Source organism: Schistocerca piceifrons, chromosome 8 (genome assembly GCF_021461385.2).
Source record: "Schistocerca piceifrons isolate TAMUIC-IGC-003096 chromosome 8, iqSchPice1.1, whole genome shotgun sequence".
In the NCBI taxonomy this organism is placed as follows: Eukaryota; Metazoa; Arthropoda; class Insecta; order Orthoptera; family Acrididae; genus Schistocerca; species Schistocerca piceifrons.
The window spans coordinates 6,745,246-6,768,331 of record NC_060145.1 but is presented as its reverse complement, the minus strand read 5'-3'; the positions used below and the strand labels follow the sequence as shown (position 1 = coordinate 6,768,331).

Sequence of the window (23,086 nt, the reverse complement as noted above, 5' to 3'; positions counted from 1 at the left end):
GAGAGTCATTGTCAGATGCAGAAGTAACTTTTGGTGTACCTCAGGAAGGTGTGTTGGGACTCTTGCTGTTCATGTGGTTTGTTAATTACCTTGCAGACAATATCAATAGTAAAATCAGGCTTTTAGCAGATGATGCAGTTATCTATAATGAGTACTATCTGAAAGAAGCTGAATAAATATGTCTGCTTGTGTCTGTATGTGTGGATGGATATGTGCGTGTGTGCGAGTGTATACCTGTCCTTTTTTCCCCCCAAGGTAAGTCTTTCCGCTCCCGGGATTGGAATGACTCCTTACCCTCTCCTTTAAAACCCACTTCCTTTCGTCTTCCCCTCTCCTTCCCTCTTTCCTGATGAGGCAACAATTTGTTGCGAAAGCTTGAATTTTGTGTGTATGTTTGTGTTTGTTTGTGTGTCTATCGACCTGCCAGCGTTTTTGTTCGGTAAGTCACCTCATCTTTGTATTTATATATAATTTTTCCCACGTGGAATGTTTCCTTCCATTATATTGAATAAATATTCAGTTAGATCTTGATAAGATCTCAAAATGGAGCAGAGATTGACAACTTGCTGTAAATGTTCAGAAATGTAAAATTTTCCACTTCGCAAAATAAAAACATGTAGTATCCTATGACTATAATGTCAGTGAGTCACTGTTGGAATCGGCCAACTCGTACAAATACCTGGGTGTAACATTTTGTAGAAACAGCTGTTATTCACACATTCTGTATGTGAATGGAACAGGAAGAAACCCTAATAACTGGTTCACTGTGATGTACCCATACAGTGGGTTGCAGACTATAGATGTAGGAGCATTAAATTTTTCTACAGTCTCCAGAGTTTCATGGGACTCTCCCACTTTCTCCATGAACATTGGACCTGATGTAGGAGCAACTCCTGCTCTCTTCTGTTTGGAGCAAAAGTGTAGTGCTTCATTTAATTCCATGCAAGTTGGAGTTGTGAGGCACTTGTACACTGACTGTCTTGTGTGGCTGTCGGCCTTGGTTGCAGAATTTTAACGCAGTTTCTTTATTTCTGACTCACTGTTTTTATGTGACTGTTCCACAATCCTAACAAAGTTTGCTGCAGATTTTTCCTTTCTTACATCACCAATAACTTATTTCTTTTAGCTCATTAGAAAAATCATTTCTGCATGTATCTATCATCTTCATAGCATATGTACAGGGAGACAGATATTGAACTACATGAAATAAAATTGTCATAACTTCTGAACAGTTTGCATTAGGACATTCAAACTGCATGGTTGGCTGTGGGGCATGTTAGGAATCAGGATGGGCATGGGCATGCACAGTTTGGTTTAGCAACAAAGCCCACTTTCGTTTGGACGGATTTGTTAATAAGTAAAATTGGTGCATTTGGGGGACAGAGAATCCACATTTCACGATCTAGAAGTCTCTTCACCCTCAGTGGGTGACTGTGTGGTGTGCCGTGTCCGGTCATGGAATAATCAGTGCAATATTCCTTAACAGTGTGGTGACTACCAAACGGTTTGTGAAGGTTTTAGATGATGATTTCATCTCCATTATCCAAGGTGGTCCTGATTTCAACAAGATGTGGTTCATGAAAGATGGAGATTGGTCCCATTGAGGCAGGAGAGTGTTTGATGTGCTGGAGGAGCAATTTGGGGATCACTTTCTGGCTCTGGGGTACCCAGAGACAACTGGCCTGGGCCTCGATTTCATATAGTTCAGTAACTGTAATCCTGTAAACTGCCCATAACTCCAGCAACAACAATAAGAAATGTGGTTTAGATTAACACTTTGTCTCTTAAAGGAAGTAAACACAGAAAAAAATCCTGTTAACATGAGGCTTGTATGTCTAGTAAGCAGCACCTGTCAGTTACTTAATAGTTTAACAATGTCCATCTAAACACAAATTTAAATCATTAATTGAATATATAGTGGTCTCGTAATGATGCCATTTATTAAAGATCAGTATACAAATGAGAAACATTATATGTAACCTTAAATTAATGTTGATTTACAGCCTCCAACACATGCCATACACATTATCCTCACAAAATATTAAAATCATAATTCCCAAAAGGTCTGTTAGAAATACTATGATTGTGTTACTCGCAGCTTGTAAGGTCTAATTTCAATCAGTTTAGATCAAATCAGTATTCTGCATTGGAATTGGCTAAATTTTGCATTGCCTGTGATTTAACCAGGTAGAAATATCTCTCTCTCTCTATCTCTCTCTCTCTCTCTCTCTCTCTCTCTCTCTCTCTCTCTCTCTCTCTCTCTCTCTCTCTCACACACACACACACACACACACACACACACACACACACACACACACACACACACACCTAACTCACACAAGCATGACCAATGTTTCCAGTTGTCAAGGCTAGACTGTTTTATTCCATGGTGTTTAAATGAAAAAGAGTCATTTTATTTGTATAATCATCACTGCACAAGTAATCATAAGAAATTGCCTTCCCCAACTGTCTCACAATATCTCGTACCGGTACCTGTTTTCTTTTCATAAATTTACTTAGTTTGTGCTACGCTGCACCTTTTTTCCACAGTAAATATCAATTAGATCCTTGCAGGAATGACTTAGTCAAATAATTAGAATTATGATCAGGAAACTCACCATTGATGTACTACTAAACTGAGCAGGAATCTGGACTCCAAAAAATATGTAACACATTAAAATTGAATTCAGCATGTTGTTGCATGGAAATAAGTACTTAGTAGGCAGGAGGAAATACAAAACTCGTCTTTGAAGCTGCTAGTGACTTGATGGATCCAGGAACATATTTCCCTTGACTAGCTAGACTGTTGGCCTGTAGAAGGATAAAAATTTTAGAGTGTAAGATGACTTCAGCAGTGGTACGCTACATTGTGTCATATACATCAGTACACTACTTTACAAAACACAATTTCACAGTAACAACACAGAATTAAATTTCCTTCATATTAAAATAAAGAAACACAGTAATGGTTCTGAAATTTTGGCAATAATGTCCACATCAAGTGGCAAGTGACTATTGTTGATCATTCATCTTTGTTCATCACTGATCGTATGTACAATGGAATAGGTTTAATCTCATGTACATCATATCAATATACTTAATTACATACAAAATATGTCTGCTTGTGTCTGTATATGTGTGGATGGATATGTGTGTGTGTGTGCGAGTGTATACCTGTCCTTTTTTCCCCCTAAGGTAAGTCTTTCCGCTCCCGGGATTGGAATGACTCCTTACCCTCTCCCTTAAAACCCACATCCTTTCGTCTTTCCCTTTCCTTCCCTCTTTCCTGATGAGGCAACAGTTTGTTGCGAAAGCTTGAATTTTGTGTGTATGTTTGTGTTTGTTTGTGTGTCTGTCGACCTGCCAGCACTTTCATTTGGTAAGTCACATCATCTTTGTTTTTAGATATAATTACATACAAAATTAGACATTTAGGCTAACATTTTGAGTTTTAAGATATGTTCACAATTTGTTCATCAAAAAATTATGTTGTTACAAAATAGATTTTCAGCCAGTCAGCTATATATTTTTGCTTAAAATGATTTCCAAGACATGGACCATGCTGAGGTAAAGATTTGCAGGGAGCTGATGCTGTACAAGTGGGTTGGTTTTTTCAGGCTTTATCTTAGAATATACATTTTGATTCTTCCCCTTCTGTTGTGCTGGTGAATATCTCCTCTTGTATGAAATTCTTTTACATTCAGTTTAATGTAGAATGCTGAAACATATGTATTCAAGTTTACTATTATGAGTGTATTAAGTTTTTTAAACAGAGGTTAATACTGATCTCTTGGCCCAGCCTTGCACATTTCTATTGTGAACTTGTTTGTATCTTTAGTATGTGTCTTATGTTAAGAATGCCTTCACACTAGCAGTCTATAAGAAAAGTGAGACTGGAACAGCCCAAATATGTTGTCAGCCTTAGATATTCATAAGCAACTATCTCTCTTCTGATTTACACATCAGGTATGTTACTCTTGAAGTCCTTTTGCAAATATGACTTATGTATTCTTCCCAGGTCAACTTGGAGTCAATAAGAAATTGTAATTTAACCACTCTATTTTCTACATTATTAGATAGTAATAACAGGAACTTGTCTCGGTTACAGAAGTTTGTTAGAGTAGGAGGAGAACCACTTCACTGCAGCATCTAGTGATTCCAGTGGCATTTGTTGCACTACTAATGTGTCTTGATGGGTGGTAATTATAGTTGTATCATCAGCACAGCAGATCACAGAATGGGGAACATGACGTGGCAAATCATTGATTGCAATTATGAAAAAGAAAGGCCCAAGAACTGATGCCTGTGAAACCCCTGTCTCAATTTTTATCAGAGAATGGCTCTCTCTCACAGAGACATACTGTCACTTAAGTATAAAGCAATTGCTTTCACTGGTATATTATGTAAACCATAAAATTCATACTTCTCAAGCAAATTTTCATAAGGAATACAATCAAAGACTTTATGTAAGTCCTATAACACAAGTGATACCTTATTCTTCTTTTCAAAAGCAGTAATTATCTGGTTTCTGATGTCAAAAACTGCTGAACTGGTATTTTTTCCTCATCTGTACTGAAACTGATCCTTTGAAAGGAGGATAGTTCCTTCAAAATAATCACTTAGTTGATTGTATATGAGTTTCAAGTATTTTGGAAATTACGGGCGCTATTGAGACTCAATAATTTTTGGGAATATTTTTCTCTCTATTTTTATAAATTCATTCAGGAAAAATTCCAAATTGAACACATTCATTAAAAATAAAAGCTAAAGTTTCACAGATCAAATGAATGTTCTTGATAATATTGTTGAACAGCCAGTAATTATAAGTTTTAGACTTCAGATATGTTCTATAATCTATATCAGCCTGGTTAAAGTCCATCTAACAGTTACATTATACTTCACAGTAACAATGTTATCACAAAGCGGAGATGTTGACTTAGGCACAACAAAAGACACACACTCACTCCCCCCCCCCCCCCCCCCCCCTCTCTCTCTCTCTCTCTCTCTCTCTCTCTCTCTCTCACACACACACACACACACACACACACACACACACACACACACACACACACACACACACAAAATTTCTGACTCTGACTCAGCATCTCCACTATATGGTGAGTAGTAACTATTCTTAATATTGTTACATTCCAGCCAGGATTTTCCATTGTTTAACTTCACAGTAACGTTATTTGTTCCCTAATGCTTTCCAGTTCTTTAGTATATGAGTTTGGTAACTTACTTTTATGCTTACATTTGATGTTAGTCTTTCTTAGAGATGGAAAAAGTGTACCACACATCAATATTTTTGCTGAAGAATCTATCAGACATAGTTTTAACATTAGTTTGTACAGCCCATGTTTTATACAAAAAAAATCCTATTTTATACAACTTAGTCCATCAGCAAACAAGTTCACAAATTTATCTTTCTGACCTCTCACCCACATCTCATTCATGAATAGCATTACTAGTGTGAAATGACTGTTGTTGTAGAGTGTGAGGAATGTTATCATTCTGCATTGAACATTCATTATTACAAAGCTTTCTGTCAAATTAAAGCCCTAAGCCAGACTAGGACTCAAACTTGAGACCTTTGCCTTTTACAGGCAAGTGCTCTACCAACTGAGCTATCAAAGCGCAACTCTCAGCCCACCCTCCCTGTTCTACTTCTGCTGGGTGATGAAGTGTACTCTGATAGCTCAGGAGGTAGATCACTCGCCCACAAAAGGCAAAGCCAACAGAGTCAAGTCCTGATCCAGCACACAGTTTTAATCTGCTACGGCATTTCATATCAATGTACTCTCCACTGCAGAGTGAAAATTAATTAATGATCATCAGCATCATTGTCTCCATAAAAATGAACAAGGATCATAAAAAAGATCACAATTCTTAACTCTTGAATCAGCTTCTTGTTCTCCCTGAAATACAAGACAAAATAAGAGTTTCTCCTTCCACTAAACAAAACAAAATTAACAGGGCAAGAGAGTGAGAATACTGATGCCTGTAGACAAGAAGTCAGAAAAAAACTGAGAGAAAACATAAGATTAAATATATGGAAAACTGATAATAATTATAGAAGGAAATTACAGTTTGAAATCTCAATGCCAACCAGGTCATTAGACACAGGACACAACCTCAGATATTTCACTTATGTTATTTAGACTTTTGATGCTCAAAAGTAGCAGCAGGTGTATCCAAAACAAAAGGCAGTACAAATGATTCATTTTGGAACACAAACTGTCATCATCCATATGAAGAGAGACTATTCAGAGGCTAAACAGTTATGTGATACAATCCTAGATCAATGTAAGAGCCGCAGGATCAGATAAAGAGAAATCAATGAAATGCTATCAAAATGTATGATTTTAAAACTTGTGATTTCAATTGTCAGAGAAAACAGTACGTGAATTGCAGGTAAGGGAAGAAAATAAAAGCACAAGTGAGATGAATGAAGAATCAAATGGTAGAGACATAGCAGGGGGGAAAAATGAGAGGATCAGATGTGAAGAAGAAAAATGCAGTAAATAAATGTCATGGTGACAGAAGAAGAAATGGATTCCACCACACTTGAAGAGTCCTTTCTTCCAAGTAGTTTTAGTTTGCGTATAAATGATTTATGGCAATAGGGACAGTCAGTAATAACTACCTACAATGCTTATATGAAAATGTCATAATTAAAATGAACAATGAGCTGCAAATATTTATAGCTAATATGAATGGGTAGTGCCTTCAAAAGAGATTAGAAGATGGAACATCAACTAAAGTAAAACAAGGGTAATGGAATGTAGTCCAATTAAATCAGGTGATGTTGGGAGAATTAGATTATGAAATGAGACACAAAAAGTAATAGATGAGTCTTGTTATTTGGGCAGTAAAATAACCGATGGTGTCCAAAGTTAAGAGAATATAAAATACAGACTGGTTAAAATGCAAAAAGGATTTTACAAAAAGATAAAATTTGTTCACATCAAATATAAATTTAAGCATTAGGAAGACTTATCTGAATGTATTTGTGTGAAGTGTAGCCCTGTACAGAACTGAAACATGGACATAATCAGTTCAGATGAGAAGAGAAGAAAAGCTTTCGAAATGTGGTGCTACAGAAGAATGTTGAAGATTCGATGGGTAGAGTGAGGAATACCACAACACAAACACGTAGGAACATGTAAAATTACTGGCTTACTGAACCAGGAGCTCTTTCCCCTAACAGTTGAGAGGGGAAAGAGTTGGAAGAAAAGAGACTGACAAGGTTCCTTAATCCCTGTCATTCCTGTCCTATGGCCTCTTCCTCCATCCAGGAATCCTGGATCCAAAAGTCTGCCAAGACATTGCATTTAAATAACCAGAATATAAAGAAATAAAATGGTTAATTTCTTGAATTTCCTATAAGTTGTAGACACTGAAAACAAAAGAGTGTTAAGGTGTTTGGTTATCAACTTTGATAATATTCTTACTACTGATTTTCATAAAATAAATACTTTTTCTACACTTTGCATTCCCCCAGAAGATTATGATATAGGGCAGTATTAAATGAAAGGGTGCGAAGTACACTATCAATCACACCTGCATGCTAACTTAGTGAGAGAGAGTTATAAGTACGAAGTTAACTGAACTGAGCTTTTGGTTAACTTATCCATATTCTGGTGCCATCTGAGGGTTTACCTCAATAATACTGATACATTATTAAACAATATTTCACTAATCTACATTGTCTCAGCACTACTTCACCAGGGCTGTGATTTTAAAAGATCATGCCTCAGAATGTAGCCTACTATACTTTTATTAGCCAAAACAGTCCACCATCTCTGTAACAACCATGTCAAATTCCATACCTGCACAAAACTAATTGCCTTGCCATGTGGTTCATATTATTGTGACATTTACTACATTAAAACTAGTCCTATGCACCCCATTTCTGACATGTCATCATTGTTAAGATTCAGTACAGTAAAAGGATGTATCCTGTGACACATATCATGTGACAATGAAAGAACACAATTAAATGAAACCAAATAAGGCACTGAAAAATAAGAGAAACAAGAGGATTTTTTATGCTTTTATTGTTGTTCAATTCATTTGATTGTTTGTACTACTTCCTTATCTGCTTTTTATCTGTTTTACCCTTTATCTCATACATGTCTTTATTTTAAGCTTGCCCTTCACATATCTCTGAGATGTAGATTGCTCACTCAGTAATTTCTAGGTTCCAAAATTTTTAAAAATAATTTGTTGCTAGAATTTCATGGTCATATCCTGTGTGCAGGATCCTGGATGCCTTTCTTAAATCACATCAGAGCAGTGACGTAGTTTCATTCCCTCGACCTATTTCTTCTCTTCTGCTAGTTGGAGGAACCCCACGGTTTGAAGAAGTTTAATAAAACCTGAGTAGTGATTTAGTTTCTTTCTCTCCATCCATTTGCTCTTTTATGCTCTGTGGAGAACCCATGGTTTGCAGAGGTTTCATTTCCATTACATCTTGTTTGTATGTAGGTATGCTCAGAACTCCACATGACAAGAAATTACTACTGTACCTTCCTCATTTTGTCCGAAGTTTTACATCTTTCCTAACTGCCTTCATCACTTCAATCTCATTTCTTTCCTTAGATGTTGCAATGTGTGTATTTGTCAGTCCCAGTTCAAATCACCTGTTTCTCCTTCACATAACTCAATGTGTGATCATCAGACTCCACTTTGATTCTCCCCATACTGATTTGTAGTCATCATTGTATTACCATTATATTTACAGCTGAGTTCATTTGAGGAAATAATGTGTGAGTCATATTTTAACAAAGTCTTCCTGGGCTTTGAGGCATATTGAGCCTGAAAATATTTTATTAATCATGTAACTAAAAGACTACTCATTCCTACATTACATGTTGTGTGTTCATGCTTTCAAAATATGTATATAGTATTATAGTAACTGAAGAAAATTATAAAACAATATCCCAGTAAAAAGAAAAGAAAAAACCTTGGAGCTATTTATATTTGAAACCATATGACTAGGTACCAGCCTTGAAAACTATACTTAAGAGGAGAGACTACATGAATCTATTGAAATCATGTGTCACAAATGACAGACAATACTGAATGTCTTAATGGCTTCACATACTACATTTCTATCCATTTGTTTATTAATATACACACTTACCTTTGCTCGCTTCTTGAATTCCTCTTGAGCAGCAGCAACATTCTCAGACTTTCCACTCCATGCACGCATAGCAGAGATCTGAAAATGCATTTAATGATTAAAATTATCCTACTTTTTGTCCACTAGATTATTTATCTCACTGTGTAATCTTCAAAAAATTATGTTTTGGAAAGTACTGAAGTCGTCATTAGGAGTCATAAGGCAGAAATATCATGATAATAGAAATTCCAGGGTGGGGAAAAAAAAACAAGGACAAGAAAACACTCACCTGCAGAATAAATATGGATGGCACACTGTTCAGAAGAAATGTGGATAGTACATAGACTTACATAATACTAGGTCTGTTTTCAACTTTGGAAAATAAAAACGTCCAGAGGGGCCAGGTCTGAAGAGTATGGAGGATGAGGCAACAAAATGATTTCATTTTTTGTTTGATAGTCACGCACCAACAGGGATGAATGTGCAGGTGCATTTTCGTGATGCAAGAGCCACGAATTGTCTCACCACATTTCAGGCCATTTCCTTCTCACATTTTTTCGCAGGCATTGCTACACATCCTGATGGTACCATCAATTAACGGTTTGTCCCTGTGGCATGAATTCATGATGGACTAATCCTTCAAAGTCAAAGAAAACAATCAGCATGGCTTTCATATTTGACCTGACCTGATGAGCTTTTTTTTTTTTTTGTCTCGGAGAAGCCTTCCTGACCCGTTGTGAAGAACCTTGGTCTCAAATTCGTAACCATAGACCCGTGATTCTCTTAAGGAATATCTTGTTCTCATTTGCACAATCCAAAAGCTCTTCACAGTTGCAAGGTGAAGGTCTTTCTGGTCTTGACTCAAGACCCACAGGACGAACTTGGCAACAACATGATGCATTCCAAGGTTCCGTGTCAGGATTTCATGACACAATCCAACTGAAATGTTACACTCTTCTACAATCTCTTGGACAGTGAGTCTTCCATTGGCTAGCACAATTTCATTGACATTCCTGACATGAGCATGTCACCAGTAGACGTCAGAGGCGTCCTAAATGAGAGTTATATTGAACTTCCATCTGGCCATTTTTAAACTGTGTGAACCATTTATAACACCAAGTATGGCTTAAGAACTCATCACTGTAGGCTTCCTGCATCATTTGGTATGTCTCTGTAGAAGTTTTCTTGAGTTTTGCGTAAAATTTAATCCAGAAGCGTTGCTGCTTCAGCCCTGCCACCTTGAAATTCGCAGACTGTGTGATACAATTTGCTACTCAATACCTCACTGAACAATAACTAACAGATGCACCACAATGAAACTTCGAGAGGTTACAGATCAAATACAGGCATGTGCAGGGATGCCAACCAGTTTTGCACCAACACACCATTGGCACAAAATTACGAACGTTCTGGAATTTTTTGAACAGACCTTGTATGATAGTGTGTGAGGCGGTAAGTAGGGAAGCATTGAAAGTTAGAGATTTTTTTATATATATATATGTATATGTATATATGTATATGTGTATATGTGGATGGATATGTGCGTGTGTGCGAGTGTATACCTGTCCTTTTTTCCCCCTAAGGTAAGTCTTTCCGCTCGCGGGATTGGAATGACTCCTTACCCTCTCCCTTAAAACCCACTTCCTTTCGTCTTCCCCTCTCCTTCCCTCTTTCCTGATGAGGCAACAGTTTGTTGTGAAAGCTTGAATTTTGTGTGTATGTTTGTGTGTCTATCGACCTGCCAGCGCTTTTGTTCGGTAAGTCACCTCATCTTTGTTTTTTTTATATATATATATATATATATAAAAAACAAAGATGAGGTGACTTACCGAACAAAAGCGCTGGAGGTCGATAGACACACAAACATACACACAAAATTCAAGCTTATATATATAATAGAAGGAAACATTCCATGTGGGAAAAATTATATATAAAAACAAAGATGAGGTGACTTACCGAACAAAAGCGCTGGAGGTCGATAGACACACAAACATACACACAAAATTCAAGCTTATATATATAATAGAAGGAAACATTCCATGTGGGAAAAATTATATATAAAAACAAAGATGAGGTGACTTACCGAACAAAAGCGCTGGAGGTCGATAGACACACAAACATACACACAAAATTCAAGCTTATATATATAATAGAAGGAAACATTCCATGTGGGAAAAATTATATATAAAAACAAAGATGAGGTGACTTACCGAACAAAATCGCTGGCAGGTCGATAGACACATAAACATACACACAAAATTCAAGCTTTCGCAACAAACTGTTGCCTCATCAGGAAAGAGGGAAGGAGAGGGGAAGACGAAAGGAAGTGGGTTTTAAGGGAGAGGGTAAGGAGTCATTCCAATCCCGGGAGCGGAAAGACTTACCTTAGGGGGAAAAAAGGACAGGTATACACTTGCACACACGCACATATCCATCCACACATACAGACACACTGCTTGTGTCTGTATGTGTGGATGGATATGTGCGTGTGTGCGAGTGTATACCTGTCCTTTTTTCCCCCTAAGGTAAGTCTTTCCGCTCCCGGGATTGGAATGACTCCTTACCCTCTCCCTTAAAACCCACTTCCTTTCGTCTTCCCCTCTCCTTCCCTCTTTCCTGATGAGGCAACAGTTTGTTGCGAAAGCTTGAATTTTGTGTATCATTTACTAACCTTCAATTAAGTTGCTATCTTGGTCTTTTATTATGTCTTTGAATACAGAATGGAATTTTCTACACCCAGCAATCATCCATTCACCTGGCTATAAGTCTAACCAATCTCCATTTCATTTTCATTATAGTCATAATTATGTCTTCCATTCCAGTCCATTCCCTGTTCCATTTATGAGAGCACACCCAGGATCAGAGTAGAGGCTGGGGCAAGGTGGGGTAACTCATCTGATTTTCATGGGGATGTGAAGAAAACAAAGCACAATTTCTTAAAAAATAAAACTCAAAAATATTAAAAAGACATTATATTAATTACCAAACATATGGTAAATGTAACCACCACTCAAGGATTAGACCTCAGGCACATTCCGACTTGCTGCCTACAAGGCAGAACATGGAGCAATCTATGATTCTGGGACATGTGGTCAGCTTGTCATGAATCCCTCCAGCCATTAGTGCCAGTAGATGAATGCTGATGCTGCTGTCACTTCTTTATTCAAGGTGCTGCTCATCTGGCTTCATGAGGCTAAGTAGATCCTGTTCCAGACCTCCATACCTTTGAAAAATCTTAGTAGGTAATGGGAATTTAATGTGGGTGCTACCATGTCAAAGACAAAGACAGAGACACTAACCATTCAGCTGTGTAGGCAGTTACCAAAATTACTGATGATACCAATTCAAAACAGGTACCTACTAAATATAACTACAGAGTACTTATGAGGGAATATAGCTTGTATGAGATTTGAAATACTGTCTTACTGTCAGACAAGTAACATTCAGAAACATGTGAATACTTTCTATGTTAAAATTTTTGATGAAAGGGTACTGAATCGAAATTACGAGAAAAGATTTATGTCACAACTTGACTAAAAGAAGGGATCAGCTGATAGGACACCTCCTGAGACATAAAGGAATAGTCAATTTGGCTGTAGAGGAATAATAGGGCGGAGTAAAAATTATATAGGGAGTTTAAGGCTTGGCTACAATTAGGAGGTTTATTTGATTGTAGGTTGCAGTAGTTCTGCAGAAATGAAAAGGCTTGCACTGGATACATGAGCACATAGGGCAGAATCAACTCATTCCTCCAATTGAAGACCTTAACAACAATAATTACCACTTCTTCAGTTATATTCTAAGGTTTCTCAACTAACACAGCCATAGTTTCAACATTGTATTCTATGTTTCAAAATTTCTAAGAACTTACAAACACACATCACTTCAGACTTACTCCATCAAGAAGTGAGCAGAGAAGCTGATTCTTACCTGCAGGGCTCTGCCATAGCTGAATGTCAGTGGCCAAGGCTTCTTCCCTGGGAACTTATTGATTGCATTGAGGTTCACAGATGACTCTTCCTCCGACTGTCCACCAGACAGGAATGCAATACCTGCAAAACACCATCAATGTAGAACTTCATTTACAGAGAAACATTTGTCACAGCATGCAGGCTCTCTCTCAAACATCCATTAAGTAGTTTATTAGCAAAGGAAGGCAGCTGTCGAAAGCAAACTCAACAGAAGAAAGTACAAAAAAGATAAATACATTTCAAAATAAAGGAAAGCATTACTTATCATAAGTCTCACTAGAAAACATAAAAAAAAATTTAGTTTTTAGAGAAAATGTTTTTACTAAGAGAAACGTATTTATTGGCAAGGCATTTAAAGGAGGAGTTGAAGAGACTGTAGTGAGTGATGTGTGTGACTGTAGTGATGGATGATTCATGATGCACAAATCAACAAATATATCTCTGTGTGTTTGGACAATAAATGTAAATGATATCTGAATATAAATGCAGTATAAATATTGTTGTAATATGCTTACATGTTTGTGTACAGCTTTATGTGTCTAATACCATTTTGTAAAATTTATTCACTGATAAATGAATACTACTATTATTACCACTGCCAGAAACATTCTGTTTCCTGCATTAGTAATTAACTATCAGCAACTGACTATCTCATGTGTTAGTCACATAGAGCAAGCAGCAAAGGAAACTGAGGAAAAATTTGGAAATTGAATTAAAGTTCATGGAGAAGAGAAAAACTTTGAAGTTTAGTGATGACATCATAATTCTGTCAGAGATGGCCAAAGAACTGGAAGAACGGTTGAATGGAATGGACAGTGTCTTGAAAAGTGGTTATACTGTGCACAGTGTCATAGTATAGAGCAACAGTGTATCATATTCTGGGGAGACTCTCCATTAGCTCAGACAGTTCCCTTACTTAGAAGAGAGCTATCAGGGTAATGCACAGTACCACGCCAGCAGACAACTATAGACCTTTCTTGTCAAAATCAGTTATTCTGGACTCTTTAAAAATCAGAAATGTGTAAATTTGTTAAAATTAATGTTTCTAATTTCAGCAAATATTTGAATGTACACGATCATGGTATGAAAAAGAAAATGAAATTCTGTATTCCTATAATGTGTACTTCTCTCTCTCTCTCTCTCTCTCTCTCTCTCTCTCTCTCTCTCTCTCTCTCTCTCTCTCTCTCTCACACACACACACAGAAGAAGAGAGAGAGAGAGAGAGAGAGAGAGAGAGAGAGAGAGAGAGAGAGCCCAAAACATCAAGGAACAGTTTGTATTACAGATCATTAAAATAATAATTGGAAATGGTGTGAGGCAAAATTTGTAAAGGACTGTATCATATGACTAATGCCTGCAGTCCAACTACTACTCATACAGCCAAGACCATAAGTGGCTGCCTTCCGTGCCCATTTGCTATGTGGGCTCTGGAGATCAGAGGTAAAAAATTTGTTGTACACATAAACATGTAAGATTGCTTTCCTTCCAGTCTTCACAAGTCACTGTGGTTGCTGGCGGTGTGGGCCTCACCACTGGAGGTACTGCCGCTGGCACTGCATTGCTGCTGCCAGTCATGTACCTCCAAGTGCTGGTCCCTGTATTCATACACAGCCTGCTACACAGGTCATTCTGTGGCAGTCGACACTGGGAATCACTCTGTGGCCAAGCGCTGATCATCCCTGCTCCCTCAATATGGAGGGAGGATTTTGCCAGCTGCATGTCAAACTGCTTACGCCCACTTCACAGGATGTCACCTCCGACATCAAACTATCCCCTCTCGGGACATCAACTAATGCCGACTTCCCTCTCGACTGAAGACCGAGGAGCACATCACGGGCTGTATGTCAGACCTCTCGGCCATTACCAAGTACCTCCTCCGCATTGCTTTGTGGGAAATCACCTCTGTTATCACCTCCGAGCTCTCCACTCTATGGGACTCCATTCTACCACTCACTGCAGCCACCTACAACCATTGCTGGGTACAGTGATGAACTCTAAGCCTGCATCAATTAAGGACTACTGTTTATGTTGTACATTGACTTAATAAAGTCGGCATACAAGAACTACCTGGGCTCATTATCTAGCAGTATGTCATTTCCACTTGATTATGAACATGAAACTGGTGAAAAGATGGGGTTGCATCCCCCAGTGACAGACTTGGTGCTCGCACAGGGTAGCCTGTTTTGGTGTATTGTATTGGGCTGTGGCCAACATTTTTTCCTTACCTTCTCACTACAGCACAGAGGCCTTCAATTGTTTTGGTGCTGTTTCCCCTATTACAAGCTATGCAGTGCAACACCAAGACCGTGCAGCACATCGCGGAGCTTCTGCTGCAGTGGCTCACTCACCCAGTCAGTGCCCCGTCTCAAATGTGGATGCTACAGCTACCACCGCTTTGGGTCTTCGATGATGCCTTGACTGGCTGGAACAATATTTCGTGGCCTCCGTGACTCCTAAGGACGCTTCTCAGGGAGCATTTCTTCTCTTTTGATCTGTCAATTTGGCTTACAGCATACTCTCTTGGGGGACCAGCTTACACTGCCTACTGGGGACCTCATACTTCTGCACCTCCCTCCTCTTCAGAGGAGAGTTATTTCTGAGTCTTGTACTGCGGTTGTGTAAGTCACACTTTATTTGAAACTAATTTTATTATTAGTGACTAGCACACTGTCAAAGACCCACTATTTGACTGAAAAGATTTAGGAAAACTACGATAAACTCAAAATTAGGATGTCTGGACAGAATATCAAGCATCTCGATCCATCATATTGCTACTGTTTCCCAGCACAATTCCTTTGTGACAATCAATTTGCTATTTTATCTGGTTTTAAGGAGGAAACATCATGTACAGATTACAAATGGAAAACCATCAGTGTAGTGCAGCAACAGACAATTTAGAAATATATTTTAGCAAATACGGCAGTTGACTTCAGAAGACTAGACAAAAGTGTTTAAAAATCAGATATATAAATCAAGAAAAAAAGGAGAGGCTTAAAGAAGGAATATTAACTGCAAAATGGGAAGAGTAAACAGCTTGTGCATTTGATATCATATAAAATGATTGGTTATGTTAGAATGAGGTGAGATAAAGAGATTGGAAAAGGGGGCGGGGGTGGGGGGGGGGGTGCGGGGGGGGGGAGGGGGGGAGCGGGGGGGGGGTGGGAGGAAGGCTTAAGACGAAACACCAGTTGGGTATGATTATGTGAATGGAAACTGAAAAAGAAGAATGGGATATGGAAGGTGAAGAATGACTGTTCATACCTAATATACTTGCATGGTTTAACATGCCTGAAAAAATTATCTTACATACAATAGTAAGTTGTTGTATGTATGGTTTTTAATGACAGAAATTAACCCAAAAAAAAAAGTATCAGTGCAACCACATACAAGGAAATAAATATTAATTGAAGCAAATAACACCTACAGCTAAACTGTAAGACACAAGATAAAAATAATAATTACTGACACAATTTCAATATTTTCAAACAATATTGTGTACTTAATTTTGGTTATTTCATCAGTTTTGTGTTTGCAATTTATAATACAATGGCGACAGTGATTGTAGCAGTTTCACCTCAAACACTCTAATTTGCCAGCTCCATTCATCTATTCATTCATCCATCCTTCCACACATCATGTTTCACTGATAGGAATACAAAAAGAAAGGACACTGTCAGAGGCCATCAGGTCTGGGTTATTCTATTTCCATCACTTCATGTTACTTCTTGTGGAACATCAGTGATAGACAATGCCTGTGTTGTTGAAAATGAATCTATCACACTGCTACACCACTGGAAAGAATAGCAGGAGAAAAGAAAGATAAAGAAGGCAAGATCAAGTAATCTGGAAATATCAGTCTTAACTGGTTGTAGCATGGAAAGAATTGTAGCATTCAAAGTTTTCAGAATTAATGAAAGGGAAGGAACAAAAACAAACGTTACAGCCAAGTGCCATTACTCGTATCATTCATTCTTTTTAAAACTATCTCACTTAGTGGACTTACAAATGTAGGAAACAGTACCCCTTGCAACGTATAGGCTACTGAGATTGTCAGGAGAATGTTACAACAGGTTAAAATCCCTGCAGTGTTGATCAAATCAGCTTTAGAAGCTTTGTGTATTATGATAGTGATGATATAGAACAACTAGAGTTGTTAATGTTCAGCTTTCAATTATTTTCCACAATACAGTTCCTGGTAGTGCAACAACCACTGAGAATTTGTGTTTAGACTCAGCAATCTTCAGCAATATTTAGATGTAAAAGTGGTAGCAAATGGGTTATCAGACCACAGTACTGCAAATGTCAATCTAATTTGAGACATAAGCTGCTGGGCACCACTTTTTATTTCCAAATACTTCCCATGCATTAAACTGGTTTTAATTTATTTCCTTATTCACCACTGTTTTCCATATAAAATATCTTGGTTGATTAATAATACAAATACTTGTAATGTCTGCAATTTAAGAACTAGTTGCTAAAGCCAAATGACAGACATCACAAGAACAGACCCGCTACAGCAGCAGGCACTGTACGATTCAGGGCTGTCACAGTGGCCCGTGCAATCTCCTCTGGTGAAGACTTCTTTGAAGATGATTCGCCTGGTGTTACCATGTTAGCTTTCAGAACAGTGCCCTCCAGAAACACATGATGGTCATTGAGTGCCTTGTACACGGCTGCCAGAACAGTTTCAGTTGCCTTCTGACATGTTTCCAAGTCATGATCACCATATGGCTCCACCTAAAGGGTTAAAGATAGTTATGGAATAAAAAGGACAAGCATAGATTGTATTCATATGTTAAATCATGGCTTTCTGAAAATCATCTTACTGCATGTTAAAGTTAAATTATCTTTAACAAGATGATATTACACTTTACTAATTGTTAAGTCACATGACATAGCAGCTAATTAATGTTTCTTTTATACAGCAATCATAATTCTTAATAAAATAACTTAAAGCACTGCAACACTTGGAAATAATTCTGATCCTTTTTTTCTTTTTTGAGTCCTGAGGGAGCATAATTATTCAGGTAGAATATTTTGTGTCTACACACGATGAAAAAAAAATTTAAACATTTTCTTACCATAGTCCAACACAATTCAGACAGTGGAATTTAATCCCAGAAGATATTTAAATATTTTAACATATATACATAGGCATGAAATCTTCTACCTATGATCCACATTTTAATTGAAGTGATTGAAATTAAACTGACAAAGGGAGGAAAGTTGTCATCCAAAAAGTTCTACTTGACTATGAACTCTGCTATCAATGACTTCTGTGGCAGAATATTGCCAAGTGATATTTCAGAAAACCCAAAGAAACTCTTGTTGTATATAAAAGCTCTCAGTGGCACTAAAGGCAGTGTCCAGTCACTAGCGAATGAGACAGGAACTGAAACTGAGGGTAGCAAAGCAAAAGCTGAAATGCGTAACTCAGTTTTCAAATGTTCCTTTGCAGAGGAAAACCCAGGAGAACTGTCCAGTTAAACCCCCATACCTCTGAAAAGATGAATGAAATAAGTATTACTGTCAATGGCATTGGCAAACACATGAAATCCTTAAAACTGAACAAACCTCCAGGGATCATTGGAATCCTTATCAGACTGTACACGGAATTTGCACCTGAGTTAGCCCCTCTTCTAACTATAATTTATCATAGATTCTGCAAATAAAAAATTTGACCCAGTTATTGGAAAAATCACAGGTCACATTCATTGACAAGAAGAGTAGTTTTGTAGAAGTGATCCACAAAACTACATCCAGTATCCTTGACATAGATTTGTTGTATAATCTTAGAACATATTCTAACCTCAAACATAATGAGGTATCTCAAACAGAACCAGCATGCCAAACAACATGGATTCCGAAAACATCAATCATGTGAAACCAAACTCGCTCTCTTTTTCATGAGATACTGAAAGCTTTCAGTCAAGGCAGTCAGGTAAATGCAGTATTTCTTTATGTCCAAAAAGCATTTGACTCAGTGCTAAACTTACACTTATTGTAAAAGCACAATCATATGGCATTTTAAGTGAAATTTGTGACTGGATTAAAGACTTTTTGCTAGGGAATATGCAGCGTGTTATTTGGGATGGAGAGTCATCTTCTGATGTAGAAGTAACAATGGGTGGGCCCCAGGGAAGTGTGTTGGGATCCGTGCTGTTCATGTTGTATATTAATGAGCTTGAATACAATATTAATAGTAACCTCAGACTTTTTGGAGGTGATGTAGTTATCTGTAATGAAGTACTGTCTGAAAGAAGCTGCATAAGTATGCGGTCAGATCTTGATAGACCCACATGGGTACTAAAAGAAATCCTATAAATGTTGGGTTTACTATAAATCGCACAAATCCAAGGGCTGCCAATTCAACTAAATACCTAGGAATTACAATTATGAGCAACTTAAATTGGAAAGACCACATAGATAATATAGTGGGGAAAGTGAAACAAAGACTGCTTTGTTGGCAGAACACTTAGAAGATGCGACAAACCCACTAAAGACACAGCCTTCATCAATCTTGTCTGTCCTCTGCTGGAATATTGCTGCATGGTGTGGGATCCTTACCGGGTAGGATTGACAGAGGACATCAAAAAAGTGCAAAGAAGGGCAGCTCATTTCGTGTTATTGTGCAATAGGGGTGAGAGTGTCACTGATATGATACACTAGTTTGGGTGGCAGTCACTGAAACAAGGGCAGTTTTCTTTGCGGCGAGATCTAGTTACGAAATTTCAATCACCAACTTTCTCTACCGAATGCGAAAATATTTTGTTGACACCCACTTACATAGGGAGAAATGATCATCATAATAAAATAAGAGAAATCAGAGCTCAAATGGAAAGATTTAGGTGTTTCTCTTTCCCACTCGCCATTCGAGAATGGAATGGTAGAGGAGTAGTATGAAAATGATCTGATGAATCCTCAGCCAGGCACTTAAGTGTGAATTGCAGACTAACCATGTAGACATAGATGTAGATGTTGATTTCAACGTGCTGCAAGGATTGGTAACATGATTTAAATGTTCAAAAATGTAAAACTGTGCACTTCAAAAAACAAAAGTTGGTTTATTGGTAGAATACTGGGAAAGTGCAGTCAGTCTACAAAGGAGATTGTTTACATATCACTTGTGGAACCAGTTATAAAATATTGCTCAAATGTGTGGGAACCAAACCAATTATGACTAACAGGGAACATGGAACGTGTACACAGAAGTGCAGCAGAAATGATCTCAGGTTTGTTTGGTCTGTGGAAGAGTGTCACAGAGATACTGAAGAAACTGAACTGGCAAACTCTTGAAGATAGACATAAACTATCCTGAGAAAATCTGCTAGTACAATTTCAAGAACTGGCTTTTAATTGATAACTCTAAGAATATACTACACCACCTTACATACCACTCTTGTAGGGATCATGATAAGATTAGAATAATTACAGCATACACAGGGGCATTCAGACAATCATTCTACCCATGCAAAATATGTGAATGGAATGGGGAGAAACTGTAATAACTGGTACAATGGGACATACCTTCTGCCATGCACTTTAGTGCTGTGTATAATACATCTGATTTTGTAAATGTAAAATGCCAGAAACTCCTTGCTGTAACATGTGTAAAACTGATTTGTACACATCTTTTGTTTATATCCTTTTGTCACTAAGATGAAAATAATACTTAATTACTTAAATTTTGTTTCTTGGGAAATAGTGGCAGAAAATGACCTTCTTCACGAATATTACACTCCTTTACTGCACTGGCATATGACATCAGCAAAAATGTTTCATAAGTTTCTTTCAGAAATGTCAAGTGTGTGTTTGGTGAATTTTTTCCTTCTTCTTCTTTAATGAAGTATGGAATTTTCATACATCTACTAAGTACCATTAAAAGAATAAGTCTTAATGACTGAGCAATAGTGCACTCAGCAAAGATATGAAAATGGCTACAGTCACGTAGTAAAGCATTAGCCAGCAGTGTTGTAGAGAAGTCACAGGAAAACTATTTGAAATGACTAAACAGGACTTCAAATCTCACTCCTTCCAGATACAAGTCCAATATCTTAAAGTCAGCAGTATTTCACTGATTTAAAAATATTGCATGTTTGGTAATGCATTATATAACTGCTCATAGAAAATTATTTTGTTCAAGGAGGGAAAATTAAAATAGATTAAAATGCTCCAAACCCAATGTCATTTGTTCTCCTTTCATTTCATATACTGTCCTTAAGAGTAACACGAGGACTTACCTCAGGTTCCACAATTGGTACAATGCCATTAGCTTGGCAGATGGAGGCATAGCGGGCCAGTACATTTGCATTTTCTTTGACAGCTAGTGAAGAAGGTGTACCACGGCCAATTCTTAGAGCACAGCGCCACTTGGCAAAATGGCAACCATCCTTTTTATATTGTTCACACCTCTTTGCCAGATCATCCAGTCCTGAGGTAAGTAACAATATACATCAACACATGACTTGTTCAAAAGCATATTAACAAAATACCCCACTGACATTGTAGAAAAAGGACTGTAAAGAGTTATCACATATTTAGTATTAATCTTACCCTGTGTAGTGCACTCATTTTCTGTACCAAACAGCTGAACATGTCCTTTATCAAGATTGATGCCTGGAATTATGTTACGTTTTCTGAGCAGCTCAACAAAAGGAGTTCCATCATCAGCCTTCTGGTACAGTGTTTCATGAGTCAGAATAACTCCTGCAACGTAATCACCTATCGAAAGATCTGTTGTGAACAGCAGCTGGAGACACAAAAAGAACAGCATGTTACAGACAAAGGAATCTGGCATTGCTCATTCATTAAGTTAAGTTACAAAATATCTTCATTATCAAAGAGTTCCCACAAAGATCAAATAGTGAGACAGAAAATTTATGATGGATCACTCTCTATGCATTAAAGCAATTACCTTTCTGTGTGCCTATGTTTCAGCCATGACTCTATTTCTGTAATTAAGTATTTAACATGTTTTCCTTGTGTACTTTATTGTACACAGAATAGTTGTGTAAAACACTTAGAACATAAACATGGTTTGGAGAAAGAGCTCCCACAACTACAACTCAAAACTGATCTTATAGTCATCTCATGAGGAATGGTACAGTGATAAGAACTATAAAAGAAAAAGTGAATGAAGAATGAAGCTTTGAGGAGACATAAAATGTGGGATGAAACCAAGGACCCACCAAATGGCTTAAGTTTCATTCCAGAAACTAATCACAGAAAACAGTAAGTATTTATAAGTCCTAATCTATCAGCTAGTGTTGGTAATTCAGCAGCAATGTGAGCAAGTCCATGTTACATTAGGAACTACTGAAAGAATGCACCAGCAGGTATAGCTATCAGACTGTGAGAGTGCTAAGGGACAGATCATTACTACTGGATGGCAAAGCCGTGTCTAAATTCCTCATGTAGAGAACAGTTTAAAATGGCCAGGTATTAGTGCAGAAGGCCAGACAGTACTCATGAAAAGAATCACAATAGGAAGGATCTTGGTGTATTATTCGTGCCCTAGATGAATAGCACAGGAGCAAAAATGTCTTCTTTGTCAGGAGAAAACCATGGTACTAGACAAAAGAATGATAGATAAAAATTATGAGACAATTATTTAATATATTGCCTATATTCTTGATGAGAACAGAATAGCAGTATTTTCTAACCACAAACTATCTTTTGACTGAGGAAATTACCTGCTAGCAATGAATTCTAAGGATTGTTTAATGGAATTAATTAACATAAGAGCAATGGCAAAGTAACATCTTCATAAAAAATGTTGCACACAAAATCATGCAGATGGTCTGTGCAGTGTCACAGTCAATAGACATGAATGAATGGATGTAGATTAATGGGACTTAACTATGACATTATTAGTCTCTCAGTTACCAGAACATAGTAGAGGTAACCATGATTCAAGAGGTGACATGTCAGTATGAGAAGGAGATGGCAAGGGCTCCCAGGACTTACAGCAGGGTACATGCCACCCGTA

At 37.6% G+C, this 23,086-nt stretch overlaps 1 protein-coding gene across 1 annotated transcript in view; it reads right to left on the bottom strand.

Annotated features, from left to right (window-relative positions):
• Positions 1 to 23,086, bottom strand: part of LOC124711426 (fructose-bisphosphate aldolase-like) — a 61,247-nt gene that overhangs the window by 5,505 nt on the left and 32,656 nt on the right. Inside the window, exons 3-8 of the mRNA XM_047241494.1 lie at positions 21,652 to 21,847; positions 21,339 to 21,529; positions 17,607 to 17,835; positions 13,058 to 13,179; positions 9,149 to 9,226; positions 2,619 to 2,811 (exon numbers count right to left, since the gene is read on the bottom strand). Coding sequence (XP_047097450.1) covers positions 2,716 to 2,811; positions 9,149 to 9,226; positions 13,058 to 13,179; positions 17,607 to 17,835; positions 21,339 to 21,529; positions 21,652 to 21,847 — 912 coding nt within the window. The 3' untranslated portion in view covers positions 2,619 to 2,715. The remainder of the gene's footprint in view (positions 1 to 2,618; positions 2,812 to 9,148; positions 9,227 to 13,057; positions 13,180 to 17,606; positions 17,836 to 21,338; positions 21,530 to 21,651; positions 21,848 to 23,086) is intronic.